Source organism: Trichosurus vulpecula, chromosome 1 (assembly GCF_011100635.1).
Source record: "Trichosurus vulpecula isolate mTriVul1 chromosome 1, mTriVul1.pri, whole genome shotgun sequence".
NCBI classification, from domain to species: domain Eukaryota; kingdom Metazoa; phylum Chordata; class Mammalia; order Diprotodontia; family Phalangeridae; genus Trichosurus; species Trichosurus vulpecula.
The window spans coordinates 7,085,163-7,111,690 of NC_050573.1; the positions used below are offsets into that span (position 1 = coordinate 7,085,163).

At 44.4% G+C, this 26,528-nt stretch overlaps 2 gene segments (V, D, J or C); both read left to right on the forward strand.

The window, feature by feature from the left end:
• The window catches only part of LOC118833711, a 105,416-nt gene that overhangs the window by 16,625 nt on the left and 62,263 nt on the right, over positions 1-26,528 (forward strand).
• LOC118833713 lies at positions 667-1,271 on the forward strand. The segment is given in 2 exon segments: positions 667-770; positions 935-1,271. Coding segments are annotated over 2 exon segments (363 nt in total).

Consider the following 26,528-nt stretch of genomic DNA (forward strand, 5'->3'; position numbering starts at 1 on the left):
TTGGATGGTCATGAAGGCAGCTCTGGACTGGAGGCCAGGCAAGGCAACAAGCATATCTTAATCCTTCCTGTGCACCAGGCCCTGTGCTAAGTGCTGGGGATTCCAGTGCAAATGAATGGAGAATCCCTGCCCTCTTGAAGCTTCTATTCTAACAGAGGAAGACAGCCCAGGAAAAGGATCTCCCAGTGATGGGGGAGAGAAGTCCCCATTCCACGGTGTTCCTGAAGCCTCCAGAGTCACAGGCACAGGTGGAGGGGATGAAGTCTGGCTGTCCCCAAGCAGGTCTGGGGAGAAGTCACCAACGGGAGGTGAGGGCAGCATGGAGGAGGGATGGGCCACGGTGAGAAGGCCCCAATGTACAGGGAAGGTCCTGGAGGAGAAAACAGTTGAACTACATTGACAAGGTCCTGCAGCATCAGACACAGGCCTGGGGGTGGGGAATAAACCTGACTCCCAGAATCCCAAAATCTCAGAGCTGGAAATGACCTCAGGGGACATGATGACCCTCCCCTGCCAGAAAAAGACCTGCCCCCTCTGCCCCAGGAGCCCGCAGGGTCAGTCACTCATCACCTGAGGCCCCTCCTTCAGGGATCCAGAGCAGGAGAAGATTTGCATGTAGGGGCCTCCTCCCTGCAGGGTCTGGGCTGGTCTTAAGAGAGCCCTGGGGGAGCCCAGCCCCAGCTGGGGAGCCTCAGGACACAGAGCTCTGGGAGGAACCTTGACCATGGCCTGGATCTCTCTGCTGTTCTCACTCCTCACTGTCTACACAGGTGAGGCTTCCCTGGGTCTCCTTCCTGTGACTGAGGCCCCACAATGTCTCAGACCAGGCCTAGTCCTGCCCTGAGCTCATCCTGAAGCTGCTTGAGGGGTCAGCATCCCCTTGGGGGAGAGAGGGCCCTGCCTCTGACCACTCTCTTCTTTCCTTCTCTTGCAGGTTCTGGGGCCTCCTCTGTGCTGACTCAGCCATCTTCAGTGTCCAAAAGCCTGGGAGAGACAGCCTCCATCTCCTGTGCTGGGGATGCACTTAGAAGTTACAGTGCAAACTGGTACCAGCAGAAACCTGGCCAGGCCCCTAAGCTGGTGATTTATGATAGTAACAGCAGGGCCTCGGGGATCCCTGACAGATTCTCTGGCTCCAAGTCAGGGAACACGGCCACCCTGAGGATCTCTGGGCTCCAGGCTGAGGATGAGGCTGACTATTACTGTGAGTCATGGGATAGTAATGCTGGTCCTCACAGTGACACAGACTGATGGGGAAGTGAGACAAAAACCCCTCCCAGGCCTGCTCCCCCTGTGCCCTCCCCTCTGGGCTCCAGAGAGGGGCTTGCTGAACACAGAACAGAAACAGCTTCTCCCTCAGGGCCCTTCTCCGCCTGCTCTTCTGCCTGGCTGGCCCCTTCCCCCTCTCTGACCCTCCCCCTCTAAGGTTCCTTCCCCCTCCCCAGCCCCTCATCTGCTCCCTGTCTCCCTCCACGTGTTCTCCTCTCATTGCTGGAGTTCTGCTGCCCCCCTGAAAGCCTGTTTTGGCCTCTCCCTAGCTTTGAAAGCTGTTCTGGTGCCAGGATGGGGGAGCCAGGAGGGAGCCCTCTGAAAATCTCCCAAATTCTGCTCCAAACTGCCTCAGAATGGATCCAGGAGCAGGGAAGCAGCTTAGCAGCCAGACAAGAATACTGAGTCCCACTGGGCTTGGGGGGAGCAGCAGCATCCAGGCTCATAGCAGGGGCCCTGCAGCAAGGCTCCAAGTGCGGGACAAGTCACCATCAAGGCCCCACCCTCCTGCTAACCAGCAGCCCCCTAAGCAAGTGAGCAGTCTGTACTGCCAAATGAGACCCCACACCAATGACCCCTCCCCCAGCACAAGCCACCAGGAAGCCTGACTCTTAGTGAGGCCTGGCCCTGGCTCTAGCCAACAGAGAGACCCTGTTTCCATAGCAGCCCAGCAGCTGAGCCCCATCCCTGGGCCTGGGCACACTTGCTGAACCCTACATTCAGAGGAGGCCAACAGGGAATCCCCACTCCCAGTACAAGCCAGAAGGGAAGCCTACCCTCCTGGGAAAGCAAGCAGCTAAGCCCAGACAGATGTTCAGTGAAATCCAGCAGTGAGACCCAGGGCCCCAGCACTAAAACCTTGGCAGCTGTTGTGGTGGAAGCATCTCAGAGAATTCAGTCAGACCACCTCTGATCCAAGTATAGGCATTTATAGAGATTGATGCCTCCCATGAAGCAGGCTTAGTTCCAAGAGGAACCAGCAACTTCAGAGAAAGCAAGATGGATTTTATAGGGGAAAGATACTGATTACACAAGCAAAATTTACACAGAATATAGCAATATGATTAATATTAAAAAGGCAGGAGGAGTTTGTTAAGGGATTAGGTAATGGAGGAGGGGTCCCAGCCACAGTGGAACTGTACATGCCATTACCCACAATGCATACAGGAAAGCCCATGGGGGAATGAGTATGTATGATAGTGATATTACAATAAGGCTGTCTACCTCATAAGTTTACTCTAGGTCAGTTCTTTACTATTCCTGAGCTGGTGCCTACTTAGGGAAAGTCCCTTCTATTGTGTTGGGGTTCATATCCTGCTTGGGCATCCTGGTGGTGCTGTTTTCTGATTGGCTGAGTATTGTGGTCCTGTCTAAGGCTAGATGAATGTGGTTATGGTTGACTGCCTGCTCTTTCTGTGAGAAATATGAGGAATGGGTCTAGGGGCAGTAGCTAACTAGAGGCAGTGGCTGTGATCCCATCACAAGGACATACCTGCTGTTCTGGGAGAAGTATGAATTCATGGACACACCTGTTATTCCAGTGAACCATGAGACATATATGAAGAAGTTAGGATATTAAGTTAGGGGTGAATGGCTAGCTTTAGCAGAAACCAGGCCTCAGGTTGGTCAGGTGAAAGGTCAGAGGCTTGTACACATGCTTAAACAAGCCATTTGAGGAGGGCATGATGTAGGCAGCCAGGGGGTTGTATCTGGCCAATGAAGAGCATGGCGGGAGATTTGAGGTGAGCATCTATTAAAGGACTGGCATCCATCTGAGTCCATTGTACTTTCTCCTATACTCTGTTCAGGGGAGGTACCCATTTATTCAGGGGGAATAAATGTAAATTATCATTAAAATGTTCCTGACTTCCCAATGAGTCTTGCTTATTCCTTGAAAATTTGAGTATGCTTCTAACAAGGGGAAAAAGATTTTTATTTGAAGTCCTTGAAAATGGGTAATCTGATTGACACTCCCCTGTGGTAAAGGGTAACCTGATGGGCACCATTGTTTTAGACAAATACACAGCTTTTCTCTCTATCCCAATTAGCATTTCCCTCCACTGTTCCGCATTGGCTGGGCATTTCAGGGTTAACAGCCCATCAGAAAACACCTAGCCTCTCACATGGCCACCCCCATGTGGGGCTCTACCGCTGATTACATTTCCCATTCCTGTGTTTCAGGGCTCCCCCTTTCAACCTCATGTTCTTTATACTTTATTTGGTAAAAGAATGACAAGCCATAAATGCTTTTAATGTCATCCCAGGATGTCTGCATCACTCACATTTTATGATCTCCATAGCCAGAGAAAGGAATTTTCTCAATTGAGAAGAGAGCTGACCCCAGGATCTTTGTGTTTCCCCTACCATTAACATAAAAAGTCCCATTATTCAAGATGGTGTCCTGGCTGAAGGTGCATCTTCCTCAATGGAGAGCTGTTGACACAGGGAAAGGTATTCACTAGGTTTACTCAGAGGACAAAGAAAGAAATGCGTGCTGTACCACTGAGCTGCATGCCTCACTGCATTTTTAATTTCCTGAATAAGAGACTTTCTCCAAAGTATGACTCCTTAGGTTTTACAAATTATGTATCACATGATTTCTGTGGAAACAAAAGTTCAGTCATCTCTTATATCCATAAATACCAAGATAAGAAAAGTTGCATTATTCTAGACAGCATCAGGTTCAAGGCATCTGGTCCTTGGCAGAAGAATGTTCATAGTCAGTAAGATCCTGCAGGAGAGTTTGGGTTCACTCAGAGAGCAAAGCAAGGTATGTCTATCATGGCAGAGCATGCAAAGCATTATGGTAGGTTAAGCTCAGAGTGGGCCACGATGTCTCTCCTGATTTGCCAGTCCAGGTTTTAGGCCTTTCATTATTGCTATGTCCAATTCTTTGTTACCCTTAACCTAGCCTAGTCCTCCACTGTCTGTTACCTCCATGAAGCCTTCAGCTACTTCCCAACTGAATCCTGTTCTCTTGGTTCCTGGCATCATACCTACAGTCATTCCTGTCTCCTGGCCACTCCCATCACAATCCTCCCTAGACTCCTCCTCTAGTCACCCTGATGGGGTGCTTGGTTGCTTGTGCTTGGAGCCCAATTTTAAAAATCACCTTTCTTCCTAGTTTCAAAACAGTATCCCTGACAGGTTTCTCCCCACCCAAGGACACTATGCCTAGCAATAACTCATGAGTGGGTCCCAATAAGACAAACTACATTTCTCCACCATTACTCATAAGTGGGTACCCAGTAATATAAACTATCTTTCCCCATTACAAAAACAACCTGACCGCTGAAGAAATTCTGTTGTAAAAATGAAACTATCTTGTAACCGTGGAATTATCATATATTGATTTCCCAAATTATCATATTCAATCCAGAGGTCAAGCTATGGACACCAACTCTCAAAGCTATCTTGTTCCAGATATAATAGACCAAATATAGACCCTTGAGAACCCCCTTCCCCTGGTTTCCAGTAGTGAATGACACCTGTGAGCAAGGTTGTAAGTCATCACCTAATTAGCATATCTGCCAGATAATCTCCTACTTTTCCTATATAAGCTTTAGCATCACTCCTGTTAGGTTGCAAGTTCCTTAGGGAATGGCCTGTTACATTAGAGAAGTGTATATCTACTTGGAGGTTAACATTTTGCTTTGGGGCTCACTCATTGAAAGAGCGTTCCTGTGATTTCATGAGAAGAAACTCTGGGTAGCTGCTAAGGAGCCCCCAGCTTTGAAAACCCAGATGTTAGTACTTCTCTCTGCTAATTATGTATGTATGGATTGCTATGGACAGACAATTAGAAGCTCTGTCTGCTGTTTTGTGTCATTTGCTCTGTTTATGTAATTTCTGTTTGTGATTTCTCTAAAGTTCAGGGTGCTGACTTTTCCCCTTAAACTAAGTGAAGGATATATGTATGTTCAATTAAAGGGATATTATAAACCCTTCAAAGTTGCTTTACTTAGGAAAGCAGATCAGAGAACCTGTGCTAGCACCCCTCCTGTGTGCTGGTGTTGTTGGTCGTACACAGCCACAGTAGCTGCAAGTACCATTGTTGTTACAAACCCCAGACTACTTCACCATCCCCTCCATCCCTCCCTCAGTCTTTCTGTGTATAAGATCCATCTGGTTTCCATGAAAGTGCTCAGATCCCATCTGGCTTGCTTACACTAGCATTACCAATGTTCACATTCCTTAAGAGTCTACGCAATGTAACGAATGATGAAAACGGTTGTTTCCCCAGAGATCATGCAATATATGACTTAAAAACCTGGGGATCCATACATGCCAGAAAGCCTTCTGACTTGCAGCAAATGCAAGAAAATAAATTGATTGTGAAGAAAGTAGTGGGAGGAGGTTAATTAAACATTTTGGGTAAATTTATATGGGTTTTCTTAAATTTGAAGTTTATGCCCATGGTGATGAGATGAATAATTTTCTGGGTAAAGCAATTTGGAAACATATTTGTCTAAAAATGAAGGTGACCAGAGTGGTAATTAATTAATTTTGTTTCCAGTTGAAATATATGATAATTGTTTATGGTATTGTTGTATTTCTAAATTTTCTTTTACTGTGTGATCTGGTAATCAATTGTATCATCTGTGTTTTTAGAAAAGCAATTTTTCTTATAATCTAAATGTTATTAGATTAAGAATAGTACTGCTAAAAATGAGGAATGGGTTAAGTCATTCTATTTGACCATGCATTTTTGAAGTACTGTAATTTAAGAAATCACAAACTTCTAAGTTTTTTCTTCTTTTATTTAGTTTCCTTCTTTCTTTCTTTCTTTCTTTCTTTCTTTCTTTCTTTCTTTCTTTCTTTCTTTCTTTCTTCTTTTTCTTTTTTTCCTTAGCAATTATCATATTATTCGATATTTTCATTTTCCACATTGATTGCCATAAGATTTTGAGTTACAAATTTTCTCCCCCTTTCTACCCTCCCCCCCACTCCAAGGTGGTATATATTCTGATTGCCCTGTTCCCCAGTTATCCCCCCCTTCTGTCACCCCACTCCCTTCCCCCCATCTCCTTTCCCCTTACTTTCTTGTATGTCAGTATAGATTTCTATGCCCCGTTCCCTATATATCTTATTTCTCAGTTGCATGCAAAAACAACTTTGTTTTGAGAATCTGCTTTTAAAACTTTGAGTTCCAAAGGCAAACAATTCACATAGGCCACACATCTATCATTATGTAAAACACTTCCACAATACTCATGTTGTGAAAGACTAACTATATTTCCCTCCACCTTATCCTGTCCCCCATTATTCAGTTTTCTCCCTTGACCATGTCCCTTTTCAAAAGTGTTTGCTTTTGATTACCTGCTCCCCCTATCTGCCCTCCCTTCTATCATCTCCCCTTTTTTATCCCCTTACCCCTACTTTCCTGTGGGGTAAGATACCCAATTGAGTGTGTATGTTATTCCCTCCTTAAGTCTAATTCGATGAGAGCAAGATTCACTCATTCCTCCTTACCTGCCCCCTCTTCCCTTCCAAAAGAACTGCTTTTTCTTGACACTTTTATATGAGACAATTTACCCCATTCTATAGCTCCTTTTCTCCCTCTCTCAATATATTCCTCTCTCACCCTTAAATTTGTTTTTTTTAGATATCATCCTTTCATATTCAACTCATTCTGTGCCCTCTCTCTCTCTCTCTCTCTCTCTCTCTCTCTCTCTCTCTCTCTCTCTCTCCATATATACATATGTATATTCCCTTCAACTACCCTAATACTGAGAAAGGTCTGATGAGTTCCAAGTACTATCTTTACATGTAGGAATGTAAACAAAACAGTTTAGCTCTAGTAAGTCCCTTATGATTTTCTCTTTCTTGTTTACCTTTTCATGCTTCTCTTGATTCTTGTTAAATTTTCTATTCAGCTCTGGTCTTTTTACTAAGAAAGCTTGAAAGTCCTCTCTTTTATTGAAAATCCATATTTTTCCTTGGACCATTATAATCAGTTTTGCTGGGTAGGTGATTCTTAGTTTTAATCCTAGCTCCTTTGACTTCTGGAATATCATATTCCAACCCCTTCTGTCCCTTAATGTAGAAGCTGCTAGATCTTGTATCATCCTGATTGTGTTTCCACAATACTCAAATTGTTTCTTTCTGGCTGCTTGCAGTATTTTCTCCTTGACGTGGAAACTCTAGAATTTGGCTACAATATTCCTAAGAGTTTTCTTTTTGGGATCTTTTTCAAGAGGCAATCAGTGGATTCTTTCAATTTCTATTTTACCCTCTGGTTCTAGAATATCAGGACAGTTTTCCTTGATAATTTCTTGAAAGATGATGTCTAGGCTCCTTCTTTGATCATGGCTTTCAGGTAATCCAATAATTTTTCAATTATCTCCCCTGGATCTATTCTGCAGTTCAGTGATTTTTCCAATGAGATATTTCACATCGTCTTCCAATTTTTCATTCTTTTGGTTCTGTTTTATAATTTCTTGATTTCTCATAAAGTTACTAGCTTCTAGTTGTTCAAATCTAATTTTTAAGGTGGTATTTTTTAATTGGTGTTTTGGACCTCCTTTTCTATTTGGCTAATTTTGCCTTTCAAGGTATTCTTCTCCTCAAACCTTTTTGAAGCTCTTTTGCCATTTGGGTTAGCTTATTTTTTAAGGTGTTATTTTCTTCAGTATTTTGGGGTCCCCTTTAGCAAATTGTTGATTTATTTTTCATGATTTTTTGTGTCACTCTAATTTCTCTTCCCAATTTTTCCTCTACTTCTCTTACTTGATTTTCCAAATCCTTTCTGAGCTCTTCCATGGCCTGAGACCAATTCATGTTTTTCTTGGAGGCTTTTGATGTAGGATCTTTGACTTTGTTGACTTCTTCTGGCTGTATGGTTTGATCTTCTTTGTCACCAAAGAAAGATTATATAGTCTGAGTCTTTTTTCACTGTTTGCTGAAGTTCCCAGCCAATTACCTGATTTTTGAGCTTTTTTTCAGGGTATGACTGCTTTCAGAGTACTTTGTCCCCAGCTTCAGGGGTTTTGAGCAGCTGTTTTCACAGCTACTTCTATTCTGAGGTAGTATGGCACACCACAAAGCTCTGCCAGACTGGCGTTCCTCCTCCCCCAAGAACCACCAACCAGGACTGCCACCCAGATGCAAGCAGGGCAAAGCAAGAGAACCTTGCCTCAGCTCCTGCAGTCCCACTTTGATCACCTACATGATTCCTCCCACCATGTGGGCTTGGGGCTGGAAACAGCCTTCTTGCTGCTCTTGCTTTTGCTGCTGCTGCTGCTCCTGCTGCTGCTGCTGCTGCCACTGCCACTGCAGCCACCTGTGCCACTCCAGGGCTGTGTCCAGATGGTACATTTTCCCCACCTAGATCCAGCAGTTTTCCCACTGACCTGCTCAATTGTGTTTGCTGTTTGTGGGTTGAGAAGTCCAGTAACTGCCACAGTTCAGTGATTGAGGGCCCTGAGACTTGCTCTTCCCAGTCTACTCAGTGCCTGGTCTGTCCTGGCATGGCCCATTTTGGGCTGTTCTCCATCCCCAGCACAGTGCAGTAGACCCTTCCCAGCAACCATCCAGGTCATCTTGGGCTGGAGACTTCTTTCCCACTGTTATTTCATGGTTTCTGTATCTCTAGAATTTGTTGACAGTCATTTTTGACAGGTGTTTGGAGGGATTTGGGGGAGAGCTTAAGCAAATCCCTGTTTTTAAGCTACCATCTTTGGTCCCCACCAGCCCCAGCTCATCATTTCTTACTGCACAGTAGTATTCCATCACAATGGTAGACCACAACTTGTTAACCATTCCCCAATTGATGGGCATCCCAACAATTTCCTGTGCTTTGCCACCACAAAAAGAGCTGCTATAAAATCTCAGAACATATAGGTTCTTTTCCTTTTTCCCTAATCATAGAATGATTAGGAAATAGAACTAAAACTGACATTGCAGGGTCAAAGTATATAGATAGTTTAATAACTCTTTGGGCATAATTCTAAATTGTTTTCTAAAATGGTTGGATCAGTTCACAATTCCACCAACAATGAATTAATGTCCCAATTGTTCCACATCCCATCCAACATTTGTCACTTTCACCTTCTATCATTTTAGGCAATGTGGTAAGTGTAAAATGCTATCTCAAGTTTGTTTTAATTTGTATTTCTCCAATCAATAATGATTTAGGGCATTTTTTTGGGCAGGGCAATTGAAGTTAAGTGGCTCGTGCAAGGTCACACAGCTAGTAAATGTGTCAGGTATCTGAGGCCAGATTTGAACTCAGGTCCTCCTGACTCCAGGGCTGGTGTTCTCTTCACTGTGCCACCTAGCCACCCCTATTTAGAGCATTTTTTGTATGAGTAGAAATTATATTGATTTTTTCATGGAATTCCTTCTTTATCATACTTACATTTCTCATCTGGTCCAGACAAGACTCCTACCTCATGACAGAGAAGGTTTGGTATAGTATCTTTGGAATAATATCTACTTTTATAATCTAACTAATATAACATTATGCTCTCATTAGATTGTTTATAATATGACTAAGAGTAAAGACTCATTTGAGAGATTCTGTCAAAGTGTTATGGTTAGAACACTCTATAATGACCACCACTCAACTCCAGTTATTCCATCGGTCATCAAGCATTTATTAATCATCTCTTACATGTGATGCTACTTAAGGCACTGTGAATATCAGCCAACTTGCATGTTCTTCAGAAGTGGTGAGGTTCCATGGAAGACTGCTTAATTCAAACTCGGAATGATTTGGTTCCAATCCCATCTTGGCTATTTGTTCCATCTCTCTTTGGGTAGGTTACCCAAGTTTCCCTCTCTAATATGCAATCTCCTCATCTGTAAAATGGGAGAGGTGGCCTAGGTAACCTCTAAGTCTCTTCCATCTCTCTCTATGATTTGACGATCCTCTGTCATAATTTCAGCCCAGATGGTTGCCAATCATCCTTTAAGTTCATTTGCTACATGCATGGTTTAGGCAGATTCTGACATCTGTCTATGATTGTGTTTGTATATACACCAGGTAAATCCCTCAGCTTCAGCCTCAATCCTATTAGCTGCTTACTGTGCTATATCTCATTGAACCATCTTACTAAGGTCATTAATTTTTACAAAGCACTTATTTAATAAATCCTATTGCCTCTAGGATCAAATAGAAATTTCCCTTTGATGCACTTAAAGTCCTTGACAACTTGTTTCCAAATTCCATTTCTAGCTTTCTTACCCATTCCTCCCTTTCATGGGCACTAAGACGTGAACTAAAGTGCCTACTCCTCATATATGATGCTTCATCTCCTATCTCTCTGCCTTTGCATAGGTTGCTTCCCATTCCTAGGAGGCACTCTCTCCTCACCTCTGAGACCTCTTACAATCCCTAGATTCCTTCAATCCAGAGGTGAAGCATCACCTTCTTTATGTATCCTGCCCTGATCTCTCAAACCGTGAATGCTTCTCCTTACCATTGGCAAATAGCTTGTATTTGTTTATACGGTCTCATGTCTCTCCCAGCTAGATCATAAGGAACTATTTCACATTTTTCTTTGTATCTCCAGAACATAGTAAGTGTTTAGGAAATTTTTTGATTGATTGTATGACGAAAATAATATTGTATCCTGCATTTGAGCCTGACAGAAACAATTTTTGTTAAGATATATTATTCTAAATCTGAACATTTCTAGCCTAGAAAGAGAAATGTCCCAATTGCTGTAGTCACCTCATGCCCTCAAACATCCCTCTAACACATTTTGAAGTGACATTAATAGGAATCTTCAATAAGGAAAATTCCATAATATATTAAAATCCAGATATATTACTCAGAGAAGGGTAAAAACAAATAGTTTGTTGCATCAGCCTAGGACAACAGTTACTTAATCTTGAAGAATCATTTTCCTAAAACTACTCAGTCCTTCTGCAGCCACTCCCTTCAAGGGCTATCCTTCAAGCTGGTCACAGGTAACCAGCAATAATCACAAGATCAGTAACTAAACAAGAGACATTTCTTATTCTAAATCTGGTCATCAGGTTTAATCCATTTTCTCAGGGCCATTGCTTTCATTTGAATGCTCCATAATGAATTCCACAAAGTAGTCTCATCATTCAAATTTTCATTACATATCTTCATTGACTGGGAATCATCATGTATTGTATATAATTATAAAATCAAATATTCTGAATCCAGATAGTATGATCGCTTAATGGGATTTATTATTCTCACTGATCAAGACCTAGCTGTGCACACTTTCCCAAAAGCAAGGGATTAAGCCTAATTGAAATAGGGAAAAGGATTTTAGTGGAAGGCATTGTTTCCTGAGGTGTGTGATTAAGCACTGATACAAATTTCATCTTTCTGTTAAAACTCAAAAGGATTTTAGACTGGAGAAGTGTTTATTCCTCAATATTTTCAGGTGGACTGAAAAAAAGAGGCTTTCTGATGTTTCCACACATTTCCCCTGATTTTGTGCTCAGCCCGACTATTGCCAAGAGTGGTCTCTTCATCATTTCCAAGGTCTTTCTCCAGCTGTTGCTCTTCAAGACACATTCCTCTAATTCCAGGGTTCTTAATCTCATTTGTGAAAACATTTTCATAACTATATTTCAGTGTAATGATTTTCCTTTGTCATGCTATGCAATTTATATTATACATGGAAAAACACTACAGTTAACCTTTGCACAGCATGACTTTCCCCATCACAGTTTCAATATATTGCACGTAGGCATAAGAAATTAAATGGGAATTTTGGGGAGTTATGCAGATGCCACACAAAGGCCAGCAGACGACTCAGAGCCTATGACCAAATACTTAACCCAGATTTTACAATATGATACTGTAAATAGCACATAAGAGAAAAAGAAAAAGAAAATCAGACCCTCTCTGGTCTGAAGGGAGGGCCAAAAAAAATTTAGGCCGATTTTCCAGATTGCCACTCTACACCCCTAATCCCCATGATGTGGAAGGGACAGTTGTGTTTTGAGAAGGAATGTATAGGTTTCACTGGGCTGCCTCCGGGGTCTGAGACACAGAGAAGGGTAAGAACTCCTGCTCTATTTTGTTCATTGTAAATATGGGTGTTCTCAGTCATCTCTTTAATATACCAAATGCAGCAAAACGATGAAATGGCAAAAACTGCTGTAGATGTTATTCGGCAGGCCAAGTGATAGGGACTGAAATATCTCATTGTGACACTTAAAAAAGCCTGAGAGATGTTGTTTCTGGGTAACTCAGTGTTTCAACAATCCGGGTAGCAGCTGTTGTGGGTGTGAAAGACCAATACAAGTCCAACAACAAGTATGCTACCAGGACACTTCAAAAGCACAGGTTATTTTGATTTGCTTTAGTAAGGAAAGCAACCTTAAGGGGCTGACAAGTTTATTTTAATTCAGCATACAAATATCATTCACTTAGTTCAGGGGGAAATGCCAGCACCCTGAACTTCAGAGCAAAATACAAACAAAATATAAACATCAACAGACAGACCTTGTCTGATTCAAATCCCAATACATAGTTACCAGAGTTTAACAAAGTCCCCATATCTGGGTTTACGAGCTGGAGGGCTCTTAGCTACAGCTGCCCGGGAGTCTCCAAACGCCACCAAGAGTGAGAGCCCTGCACAAATGGCTCTGTCTTCTCTTCTTATAGGATTTCAGGTGTCATCAAATGTCATCTGAATGACCAGAACTTAGGCTCCTATGATTTGCTCTTGAGTTAGCCCCTTCCCTTAGGACCCAGGGAGGTTCACATCCACATAGTTTAGAACCTGGGGCTTAGCACTTAGTAATATTCAGTGAAATACACTGAATTACTCAAAGGAAACAAAAGCCAAACTCTTCAAGGGTACTTGGTTGAACTAAGTGCTAAGAGCCCATTTTGCTTACCAACACAGCTGGTTAATTGAAAACAAAATAAAATGAAATCCTTAAAAAGTTTGCCAAGGGCTTTGCCCACTTTGCCTGCTCTGAGTTTGAGCTCCCCTGATAGGTGGATGAATAAGGGAAAATGTGCCTCAATCACCTGCATCTAGCCAGATGCATAGTATGTTTCATACCTCATCTAGCCCTCCACTAGGGTCTCTCCAATGAAAGCATTATGACATCTACCCCGTTCTTTCATGGGTACTTGATCCCACCCTATTTTACCTCTCTCTCTGGTTCTTGGAATAATAATTGGATTGGTGCTATTATTTTTTCAGTTCTTTAACATTTTTATTTCAAGTTTTGAGTTCCAAATTCTACACCTCCCTTCCTTTCCTCCCCCATCCCTGAGATCATAAGCAATCAGGTACAGGTTACACAGGTACAGTTATGTAAAACACTTCCCTCTTAGTAATTTCGTACAAGCAGCCTAGAATAAAAAAGGTGAAACATAGCATGCTTCAGTCTGTATTCAGGCAAGATCAGTTCTTTCTCTGGAGGTGGATAGCACGCGTCATCATTAGTCCTTTGGGGTTGTCTTGGATCATTATATTGCTGAGAATAGTGAATTCGTTCACAGTTCTTCATTGAACAATATTGCCAGTACTGTGCACAGCGCTCTCCTGGTTCTGTTCACTTCTCAGTGCTACCATTTATATTACAAAATGCAGGACAATCTACTGCCCTACTGCCCCATGGCTATACTCACAATATCCAGGAGGGCTTCCACGACACCTGCAAAAGCACCAGCTCTTAAGTCAGAGGACTGGGGCTCAATTCCCAGTTCTGAAACTTACTTCTTGTGTGACCTTGGGCAAGTTACTTAACTTCTCTGACCTTAGAGTTTCCTTCACATTTTAAGTGAGGGGGGAGGCAAGAGGCTAGCTGGCTTCTGGGACTCTTTCCATTCTAGATCTAGGACCCTTCAACTGGCTATCACTTGCCTGTATGTGTTGTATCTCCTTATTAGAATGAAAGCCCCTCATGGGCAGGTACCATATAACTTTATCTTTGAATCCCTAGTGCCTATCAAAAAGTCTGGCACAAAGTAGTTACTTTATAAATATTTGTTGAGTGAGTAGTAGTGACTCTGGACTAAGGACTCCTTATTGACAAAAATCACTGAGAAGAGTAGGACCATGGACAGTTCCCTAGGCTTGTCCATTGCAGACCTCTCTTTCAGAAACTGTATTTTTCTATTTATTTATTCATTCATTCATTTATTTATTTATTTGTTTGTTTGTTTGTTTATTTATTTATTTATTTATTTATTTATTTATTTATTTTTTTATTTGCTACCGGTCATCCATGAAGGTCTGATTCTACCTAAATTTATCACTGGTTGGGTCATTTCTCTTAACCTTTTTTTCACAAGAATAACATGAGAGACTTCGTGGAATGCCTTGTTCAAATCCAGCTACTCTATTATGTCAAAGCTGGAAAGGACTTTATAACACTAAATGTCATAGCTGAGAGAGATCTCAGCACATGGAAGGGAGGATATTAGAGGTGGCAGGGATCTTAGAACATGGAATATCAGAGTGGAGAGAGATTTTAGTTAGAAAGGGGAACACAGAGAACTAGACCCTGGAGGAACAAAGAATAACAGAGCAATAAGGGACTTCAAAATCATCTGGTCTAGGTGATTTACATATGGGGAAGCTGAGGCTCTGAGAGAAGACAGAGAGAAGATTCTTGGACTTACCCCTGCCAGAGGTTTTTGAGAATCCAGAGTGATAGAGCCTTGACTGCTAGGGAACTCTGAGAGGGTCATTGTCCAGTTCTTCCTATCAGAACTGTTACCATCTGTATGTATCTATGTCTTATATCCCTGATTAAATAGGAAAAAACCCCTCTCAGTCACTTCAGATTTGGCTTTTCTTCTGTTCCCAATAAGAAGGGGAAAGGGTTGAGACCTTTTGCACCCGCTAAACTGGAAGGAAGAAATCCAGGCTAGAGAGGGAAGGCATTGCAATGAGAAGACAGAAGGTGGAGCCAGTGGGCCATTGGGAGGTGCTCTCAGTGCCAGGCTTATAACCCAATGAGATCAAAGAAAGAGGAGCTGGTCTTCTATGGGCAAAAAGATTTATAGCAGCTCTTTTGTGGTGACCAAATAACCAGAAATTAAAGGGACTCCTTGTCAGCCCCTTGATCCTCTTGTAGAAACCTGGGTCTTCTGAGAGAAATGATTTCTCTCTCATATTTAATAACTAATTATTGTATTGGGACCAAGTTTTCCCCTTTTCTGCTTACTCATCCAGAAATCATCCAGTGTGGGAAATCTTGGGTAGAGACTTACCCACGCTAAGAATTAATCAAAGACAGTAGAAGAAATCTAAATTTAGGCAGATAGCTGGATTCCTGCTCATTGTGTTTACTAAGAAAGGTCTAGGAAAATGTGGATTCTCCCTCTTGGCAGACAGGTGCTATGGAAATTAATAAGTCTCTTTAACAAGACTTGGGTGATCCAGGTCACTCCCAGACCCTCCTTAGAATGAGCCCACTTCTCCTTATGATATTCATTTTCTCATTAATTGTCAGTCAGTTAGAGTTGATTGCCACCCCCAGGAGCTCTCATTTTTCCAAGGGCATATAAGTTGGGAGTCCACCACCATGAGAGTCTTGGGCATTTGAGTGTGCCACTGACCTCTTTTATTAAGACCATGCCAGCATTATTATTAAAATGATTAATTACCCAGAACCTATGTCTCCTGAACTTTTTAAACAATCTACTTTGGATAACCTGCCATTCCAGGCATTCAGGGCATCCGGCCCCTTTTCTCTGTTTCCAAGTCTGAGTCACAAGCAGCATTTCCATGGGGCTTGTCCTGAGCACAACTGATTTCTACTATTCTGTTCTTGTGTGAAAAGAGCCTCCAGGTGCTGACATGGGCTATCCCAGATGAGCTGTGGAAGGGCCTTGTAACTCACCATCCCCTCTAGCAGCTGCTGTGGCTGTTCAGGTACCAGAAGATCTCCACCCTTACCAGGAGCTGACACACAGGAGAAGACCTGGTCATGGCAGAAGCCCGCATGGGGGCACCATGGTAGTCTGCAGGCTTTGGGCCCAGTGAGGACACCACAGGCCATGTAAAGTACAGACCAGGGAAAACTGAGACCCAGCAGCCACACTGAGTGCCATGCCTTCCCCAGGGACACATTCTAGCCTTCCAGCACACAGCCCAGGGCTTGGACTTTCTAAATGGTTGTAATGAATTGATTTTTCAAAGAGACAGCTTTGAATGGAGCAGTTTGGGAATTATCTGATTCAGCCCTGGGGATCACCAGTATTGAGTGAGGCCATGTGGATGAAAGGAGAGAGCCCTAAAGGGAGAGCTGGAAGGGGCCCCCTGCCCAGTGAGAGAAGCTTTGGCTCAGGGCAGGAGGCATGGAAGGGTCCTTTTTGTACCTGAATCCCACAGAGCATCCCCCTCCCTGCCAGTGCTGATGAGGTGGGTGACCATTGGGTCATTCTCCAGGCCTGACCTAAGGATCCCCACCCTCTTCCTCAGGTCCAAGAACAGTCTCAGGGATCCATACATACTTCCCTCCCCTGAGGCTTCCTGCCCTCCAGACAGAAATCCTTTGTCTCTCCCCATGACTCTCCATCTCAACCCCCACCTCAAGAGGAGTTTCCATTTTTCTCACACTCTTCAAGCCCCCACCTCTTTCTTCCTTCCCTCAGCAGGTGACTTTGCCCTCTACTTTACTAAAAAAATTGAGGTTGTCCCATGATTGCCCTCAGCCCTCATTGTCCTCCCCTCTACAGATCTTTATCCATTTGATCATGGCAGACTAGCCTATAGGACTCCAGTCCTCTGAAGAGGTGCCTGACCTAGTGCTTCTGGAGGTGAGGGGATGGGCTCTCAGTGCTGGTCCAGGGGTTCAGCAGTTTGTCTCTTGCCCTTCCCAAGAGCCTCCATTGTGCCCAAAGTCACCAGAGGGAGCAGTTGGCCTGAGGATGGTGACTCAGCTTGGCTGGCCATGAATCAAAGGCTCTCAGCCCCTGAGGACTGGAGCTCCCTGTTGTCTGTGTGACCCCTGGTAGGTGCTTCCTACCCAGCCCCTTCTATGGGGCAGACCAAGAGTTGTTCAATCAGAAACCCCACCCAGTCCTGGGGACAGTTTTGTACATGGGCAGAAGGAAGGGATTGGTATGTGAAGGGAGGGGAGGGGCAGTGATTTCTATGACAGTCCCACCCCTGGTCCTAGAGAGGGTATAAGACAGACTTGAGGCTGCCCAGCACCAGCTGTGGGGCTTGGGACAGCAGAGTTCTTGGGGTGTCTCCACCATGGCCTGGATTCCTCTCCTTCTGCCTTTCCTCACTGTCTCCACAGGTAGGTGCTCTTTGTCTTTCCCTGTGACTCAGCCTCTCCAAGGCCCTGTGCTGGTCCTGGCCCTGACCTTGAGCTTACCCTGGAGGCTACTGCAGTGGAACTCTCTCTCTCCCACCCAAAGCCAAGCTGCTGAGTCCCAGGACAAGGTCTCTTCTCCTTTCCTTCCAGGTTCTCTGGCCTCCTATGTGCTGACCCAGGCTCCCTCCATGTCTGTGACCCTGGGGCAGACAGCCACCCTCACCTGCGCAGGGGATCAGCTGGATGATAGGTATGCTCATTGGTATCAGCAAAAATGGGGCCAGACTCCTGTGCTAGTCATTTACAACGACAAAGAGAGACCAGAAGGTGTCTCTGACCGATTCTCTGGCTCCAGCAGCAACAAAGTGGCCACTTTAACCATCTCTGGGGTCCAGGCTGAGGATGAGGCTGATTATTACTGTCTGTCCTCTGATAAGAACACTGGAGCTCACAGTGACTGAGAGAGATGGGGAAGTGAGACACAAACCCTTGTCTGTCCCCTGGGCCTTCAGCCTCTCTCCTTCATCCTCATTTCCCCTGCTGGGCCCAGGCAGAACCTTCAGGGGGCTGCATGCTCTTTATCCTCCAGCTTCTCCTTTAAATAAAACTGTCTCATTGCTCAAACACAGACCTTTGCCTCCAAGGCCTTGATCTACCTGTCCCCTCAGGCTAGAGGAGATCTGACCTTGGACCCTGCCCTTCCTCTACTCGAAATTTGGCCTTGGACCCTCCCCTTCCTCTATAGGAGATCTAGTCTTGGACCCTGCCCCTCCTGTACAGGAGATTTGGCCTTGAATCCTGCTCCCCCTTCAACTGGAGATATGGCCTTGGACCCTGACCCTTCCTTTGCTTTCCTGGGCCTGTTGCTTCTGGTCAGAGTCCGGAATAAGGAGGCTTGGCTCTCTGATGGTGGAGGTGCCAAAGGGGCACCCTACCAGAGGGAAAACTGAACAAGAACAGATGAGAAAATGTAGAAGACTTATCCAGAAAACAGAGGAACTTCAGGGTGGAGCCTCAATCCCTGGAGTGGTATAATATCAATTATGTTGGGTATCTTTGATTGAGTCTTACTAGGTGCTAAACCCCAGGCCCAAACCCCTATCTACTAGGTGCTAAGCCTGTGTGGGTATGAAGCCCTCAGGGTCCTAAGGGGAGTTGCTAAGACTAGAGCCAATAGTAGGAGCCTGAGTTCTGGTCACTCAGATGACCTTTGATGATGGCTAAAGAGTGTATAAAAAGAGAGAACAGAGCTATTTGCAAAGGGCTCTCACTCTTGGTGGCATGTTGTGATGTGGAGACTCTGGGCAGCTGTAGTTAAGAGCCCTCCACCTTGTGAACTCAGATGCTGGGATTTCATTAAACCCTGGTAACTATACATTGAAATTTGAATCAGACAAGGTCTGTCTGTTGATGTTTGTTAATTTGTTTGTATTTGCTCTGAAGTTCAGGGTGCTGGCTTTTTCCCCTGAACTAAGTGAAGGATATTTGTATGCTGGATTAAAGTAAGATTGTTAACTCCTTAACGTTACTTTCCTTAGTAAAGCAGATCAATCAAAAGAATCTGTGTTGGCAGCTTTCTGTGTGGTGGTTGTTGCTGGGTCTTACACCCCTACAGCAGCTGCTAGTAGATTGTTACAACAGGTGGTAAGGAGATCCAGGTGATCAGGAGATCCAGGAGACCCAGGAGAAGGTTCAAATGCTTCCTCATTAATTGGCAAAGCAGAAACATTTCATTGATGAATAATTGATTGACCCATTGGTCCTGAGCTCCCACCCAAGTGTTTACATGGGACAATAGTCACCTTTGTGTAATGGTGATGGGAGTCCTTGACCAGCAAGGACCCCAATCTCGGGATGCAATGGATGAGGCGGGAGTCAAGGTGGAAGCCATTTTGCCCAGGGAAGACCAGGAAGGGGCTGCTCAGGACTGAGGTCCATTGGGCCTTCTTTGTTTCATAGAAGGCCATGGTCAGCCCCATGGCTCCGGGTCTTTCTGTAATAGCTGGACTCGTTCTCAGAATGAAGACTCAGTCTCTTCTTGGGGATATAATGAGAACATTTCCAGGCTCGTAGCAGCAGCCAGAGTAAACATTCTGCTGACAGAGTCTTAGGGAGCCTAGATTCTTCACCTGACCCATGACCACCTAACCCACTATAAATCTGGGCAACTCAGCAGAATAGCATGATAATGCATCTCCTCAACCAGTTTGCAGAAGGGGGAAAAGCTAGGGATGGGAGTGTGTGGGATGAAAGACCCTCACCAATTAAATTTATAATAAGGAGCCATCTCAGGGTGGGAAGAGAAATAAATTTTATTCAGTTCTCGAGAACTGGGCATCCCCTGCTAGCACAGAGCAGAACCAGCAAAGGAGGCAGTTTACAAAGGGCAAAGCACCCATAATAATACCTAACACAAGAGAATTCCCGCCCACCTCTGACCCTTCTCACCATTGTCTGGTAGGCTGTTTCAACAATTTGCCTAGCAGCTGTTTTGGGGGTGAAAGACTAACAGAAGCCCAACAACAAGAACACTGCCAAAGCCCAGGTTCTTTCGATCTGCTTTACTAAGGAAAGCAATGTTAAGGAGTTGACAAGTTTACTTTAATTCAGTAATACCATTCACTTAGTTCGGGGTGCCCCCCCCTTGGAAGCCAGCACCCTGAACTTCGGTGCAAAATACAAACAAATTACAAACATCAACAGACAGACCAAATACAATTACCAACATCTAAGTTCAGCCCAGGAGCTCATAACAAGGGCTGGCCCAGAGTCACGCACACTACCACAGCTATGGGTAAGAGCTCTGAAAAACAGAAAGCCAACCCCTGGTTGTCACAGCAACTCACCCACATGACCTAGAATCGTCATAAAGAGGCTACTTAAACCCACATGGTCTAAAAGTCTCTAATGTCCCAAACATGTCACTCAAACTCATGTGTAAACTAGGCCCTCCCCTGAGGCAAGGAGGTCACCAAGGACTCCCAAATCTAATCAAGGAAACAAAGGCCAAACTCTTCAAGGGCACTTGGTTGAACTGAGTGCTAAGAGCCCATTTTGTTTACCAACACAGAGGTGGGCTTACAATTTGAGCACGAAAGCTAGAGAAAGAATCAGGAAATTGAGGCACAGAAACTCACATTCCCATTCCCTTAGTTAATGATTACAACTGAGGTGACATCTATAAATCTAAAAGGAGAATAGTATAAGGGGAGGGGGAGACCCTCTCCATTCTTTACAGCAGAGAAAAACAGGTCATTATGACCCTGTTCTTACTGAGCAAATCTTTAAACCAGAACCAGAAGAAAGAACAAAAAATTTCAGGGTAAGCTTTCCCAGAGGCTGAGCCATCAGACTCTCATGGCCTCAGAATTTTTCCACTTCCCTATTTCTTGATTTTTAAACATTTCTTAGTATATGTGTGTGTGTGTGTGTGTATACATATATACATACATATATACATATATACAGCAGGCCCCCGGGGATCCCTGCCCACTTCTCTGGCTCCAGCTCAGGGTACACAGCCACTCTGAGCACCTCTGGGCTCCAGGCTAAGGAGGAGGCTGATTATCACTGTGAGGTGTGGCATAGTGATGCTGATGCTCACAGTGACACCAACTTGGGGGGAACTGAGACAAAAACCTGCTCCCCCTGTGTCCTCCCTTCTGGGCTTCAGAGGTGTCTGGTGAGTACAGGACAGAAACAGCTCCTCCCTCAGGCCCCTTTCTCCCCTCATCTCTCCCTGTGCTTTTGGCTGGGTAGCATCTTCCCCTCCTCCAAGTCTCCTTCCCCAGCCTTCCCCTTCCCCTCCCCCCAGGTTCTCTCCCTCATTCCTTTAGCTCTGCTGCCCACCTGAGAGCCCCTTTCAGCTTCTCCCCAGCTTTGGCCACTTCAGGTGCAGCTCTGGACCCAGATCCTCTTGAGTCCCTTCTAGCTTCAGGTCTTGGAGGCCCTACTGCCCTGCGCAGGGCACTGAGACCCCAGGAAGGACTCTCCCACCTCCACAGACCTGCATGCAGCCCCAAGACCCTCTTTTTTCTGGTTGAGAAAAATTATGGGACGGCCTCAGTCTCCTGAGTAAAGTGTTAACTACAGTGACTTTGTGAGTGAAGGAAGTGGGGGTGAAGCTAGGGGCTTGAGGAGGGTGGGAAGAATGTTTGTAGAGAAGGTGATGGGGTCACCCAGACTGGGATTTAAAGGCATTACATAGCTGTGAGGACTTGGGGGAGAAAGATCTAGGGAGTCCTAAGGGAGGGGAGGATGGTTCCTGGATGAAGCTTGAGGTCCCAACCTGTACAGTTCATCAGGTTCTTCCTGGCTCTGGAGGAGAGAAGCTTGTGTGGATCTGATGGGGTTTGGCCCTGGAGGAGAGAGGCCCTCCTTCCCCTCCTGCCTGGGCTTGGGCTCCTCTCAGCTAGGCTGGGAGGGCCCTGTCAGCACTTCCTAGTAGATCTCAGACCTCCCTCATTGCTGGTCATCCCTCAGGTTGTTTATGGAGCCCAGGACTGGCTGGTTGTTTAGGAATCCATCCATCAATCAGTAAGCATTGATGTAAGAAACAAGCATCCTATCAAGAACTCCTCAAAGCTGCTGGTCAGTTAGGAAGGACTTTTATTCAACATTGGCTGGGTACCAGAGGGTTTACTGCCTATCCGGAATGCCCAAACTCCTCACGTTCTCTGCCCAGCCCCATCCTTTATGTCTCTCATTACCCTGCCCCCTTCCCCTCAGTTTCTTTATAGTTTCCAGCTGCCTCAGAAGTACCTGCATCTTCTTTGGCAACTTGGCTTTTATGAGAAGCAACAACCTCCTTTTCCCCATAATATTCCCCCCTTTCTTTTTATTGACTGTTTGTTGTGTCTACACCTTATTTCAATGTACCAGAGGAAGAGTCTAGTTTGAATTCACTTTCCTCATCACAATTAGGGTTCACTTCAGTCTCTCCATCTAGTAGGAATAGATTATTTGGTTGAGGGTTGGTGGGTATTTGTTTTGTTACTGCTGTTTCCATTAACCTCTGTACCAACCCTCTTACACAAGATATTACGCAGCAGCCTACAGCTCTCAATGCCTCAGCAACTACTATTAAGGAGGTCAAGATAGAGACTGCCATTCCCTTCCACCTGCCAAACTATGATCCTAACCATCCCATTGTGAGGGATGGCTCACAGTGAAGTTTCCTCACAAGAACCTCTCGGCTCCACTCTTATCTCTATCTGTCTCTGGTACACTCTGCAAACAAGTTTCATTTTCTGAGTAATGCAAACCAGTGATTTCCCCCAAAATGAGGAAAAGAAACTTAAGTGGAGGAGCTTAGAATGGGTGGTTTCCCTATATGGACACAGGATATGCAGCTCATAGGATTGAGGCCATTACAATTCTGATAGGGTACTAACTCTCTAGCCTCTTCTAATTGGTTGCCTACAAATTTGGTAAAAGGAAATGCCCGATGAGGTTTTGTAAAGCACAGTCCTCTGATAAGGTATAGATGAGTTATGAATAATTATGGTAATGAAGGATAGAAATTGCTTTGCCCAGATTAGTTACACTTAGTAAGAAGAGTGTGGGCTTCCCTCACCAGCCAATGGTGAGGTAGGACAGAGGTTAGAGGTGGGTTAGGAGGTGGGGTTAGGATTAGGACAAAAGAAGCCTGTGAGCCTCCACATCTTGCTCTCCCTGGCTGGTGCTGCTTGAGCTGTGGGGGCTGTGCACTTTCTCATGAGAAAGAATAAAAACTTTTTCTGATGTTTGACTCAGACTCTGAACTTTTGATTCTGCTGGTCATCGTCCCACACACCATCAATGAACTACCTATCAAGGGGTTTGGGAACAAATATGGGAAGGATGCAGAAAAAGGAGTGGTTGATTGATGCATGGACAAATCAGAAGGGGACAATCCTCTTAGTAAGTACATATTTGTCCATTTAAGACTCAGAAGTCTTATCTCATAAAGCTGTCTGGGGGGGACATCATCTGATGAAGTTTTCTAGCCTGAGTGCTGTTCAAGGAGTTTCGAGCAGGGTATCTTCTTGTAGAGATCCTCTTTCTTGTGTCCACTCTCCTATAAAATTGATCTTGACACAATTTTAAATTACCACTCGACCCTTATGTCTCTATTATGATAAAATCAAAATTGGAACCTTGGCCAACTGTTATTCATTCCCCCATCAGGAGGATGAGATTCCACTACGGAATTAATAACAGACTCTAATACATATATTGTGTTTGTCCTCTGTTTTTGAAGAGGACCATGCCATCAGGGAAATGATGACATGACCTGCAGTTGACTTGGATTTGAGTGAGGGAGGGCTGGGCAAGGTCAAAAGCCTCACTTTCTCCTTCAGAGCCATCTGGGTCCAGTGGCCTGATATTCACCAGGACAACTGGAGATGACCCAGGATACATTGGCAGACCCTGATCCTTTTAGGCTAAGGCCTTCCTTTTCTTGTACTCACTTGGAATGAGGTAATGCCCATTCAGTGAATAGGCCTCTTTAAGAAGTGAGTCAAGGGATGGCCCCTTTAATTAGAAAAAAAAATCAAGCTGGGAGGGAAGACTCTCAGGGTTGCTGTTCCAAAGAGAAAAAGTTACCATTGACATTCACTCTAAGCCAGGAGGGCCCAAAATACAGCCATTAAGTGGAGCTCAGGCAAGGACCTATTGTGGTCCAATATATGAGCTTCAGAGTGAACTAGGCTTAAGGTTTTGAGACAGGAAAGAAAGAAAGAAACAAAGAAAGAAAGGAAGAAAGAAGAAAGGAAAGAAAGAAAAAGAGAGAGAGAGAGGAAAGAGAGAGAGAGAGAGAAGAGAGAGAGAGGAAAGAGAGAGAGAGAGAGGTGAGAGAGAGAGAGGTGAGGGAGAGAGAGAGAGAGAGAAACAGAGAGAGAGAGAGAGAGAGAAAGAGCGGGAGGGAGAGAGAAATCTAGCCAACAAACCTGAAGTTAAGTGGGCAGCTTCTGGCCATCAAAATTTACCTTCTTTTGGAGAGAAGGAGAAGGAGAGGGAGAGGGAGAGGGTGAGGATGAGCTGAGTTACCCAACTAGCTGAGTCCCCTTTCAGGCAGCTCAAATACATCGAGTAATCAATTCTAAAATTGTACATATCTAAAATTGTATTCCAACTTCTGGTCATGTACAAATAAATAACCCTTAATTAAAGTCGATGCTCCTTTTAAGGCATTTACAAGATAGATCACAAGTCATTCTTCTTTTAACACTGTGTGAGGTAAATAAAATGTAAAGACTTCACAGGGAAGATATGTATAAATATACATATCTATATCTATACTAAGAAATGTTTAAAAATCAAGAAATAGGGAAATAGGGAAGTGGAAAAATTCTGAGGCCGTAAAAGTCTGATGGCTCAGCCTCTGGGAAAGTTTACCCTGAAACTTTATGTTCTTTCTTCTGGTTCTGGTTTAAAGATTCACTCAGTAAGAATAGGGTCGCTGTGACCTGCTTTCCTTTACTGTAAAAGAATGGAGAGGGTCTCTCCCGCCCCTTATCCTATTCTCCTTCTTTAGATTTATAGATGTCACCTCAGTTGTAATCATTAACTAAGGGAATGGGAATTGGAGTTTCTGTGCCTTGATTTCCTGGTTCTTTGTCTAGCTTTCATGCATAGATTGTAAGCTCACCTCCCAGTCAATGGTGAGAAGGGTCAGAGGTGGGCGGGAATTCTCTTGTATTATGTATTGGTGCTTTGCATGTTATAAAGTGCCTCCCTTGCTATATCTGTTCTGGCAGAAGATGCCGTATTCTCGAGAACTGAATAAAATTTATTTCTATTCCCACCCTGAGATGGCTCCTTATTAGAAATTTAATTGGTGATGGTCTTTCATCCCACAAAACAGAGGAGGGAAATGCTAATTGGGATAAGAAGAAAAGCTGTGTATTTCTCTAAAACAAGTGTGCCTGTCAGGTTACCCTTTACCACAAGGGAGTGTCAGTCAGGTTACCCATTTGCAAGAATTTTAAATAAAAATCTTTTTTCCCCTTGCTAGAAACATACTCACATTTTCTAGGAATAAGCAAGACTCATTGGGAAGTCAGGAACATTTTAATGATAATTTACATTTATTCCCCCCAAATAAGTGGGTACCTCCCCTGAACAGGGGAGTACAGGAGAAAGTACAATAGACTCAGAGGGATGCCAGTCCTTTAATAGACCCTCACCTCCAATATCCCTCGAGGATCTTCATTGGCCAGACACACCCCCTGACTGCCTACATCATGCCCTCCTCAAATGGCTTGTTTAAGCATGTGCACAAGCCTCTGATCTTTCACCCCACCCACCTGAGGCCTGGTTTCTGCTAAAGCTCAGGTGGGGGAGGGGGAAAGATACACCTTCAATTCTGTGGAAACAAAACTCTTCCTCCCATTTCTTACACCCTGAATTCATCGTCCGCCATGTGGACTTCTTGGTAAGATGATTGTTTCTTATATGGACACTATCCTACTATACCATCCATGTTTGGTGAGTCCATCCTATTAAGAAATTCCTTTCTCATATAATGGTTAACACATATGGAGATTGTATTTTGGCTAACACAGGCATCCTGAACCAGGAATGGAAGGAGAAGCAACATTCCCTAGCTCTAAGGACATAAAGTCTTCCTCATCTGCCTTTTCTTGAACTCATTTTGGAATGGCTCTGTGTGTGGACACATACACATCCCAGGCTTTGAGAGAAATCAACATGCCCATGCAACCTAATCCTGCTTGTTCTTTTGATCAAACCTCTGGTTAAGGGTGAAGCCCATTCTGTTTGTTCTCTGAACAAGCTTCTGGTATAGGTTGCCAGTTGACAGTGTGCATAAGGTCCTTTCCCTCCTTCCCTTGTACTAACACTTGGGAACATAAGTTCAAGCAAAAAGACAGTCCCTCTTTTCAAGGAGCTTCCATTTCTGAGGGAGAAGGCAAGGAAAAAAAAAATCTTCCTGCCAACCTTCCCTGGGGCTGCCATTGGCCCTGTGGCCACCAGGGGGAGATGTTGGAATGCGGTTGGGGCCTGAGTTGGTCTAGCAATGCCCTTGG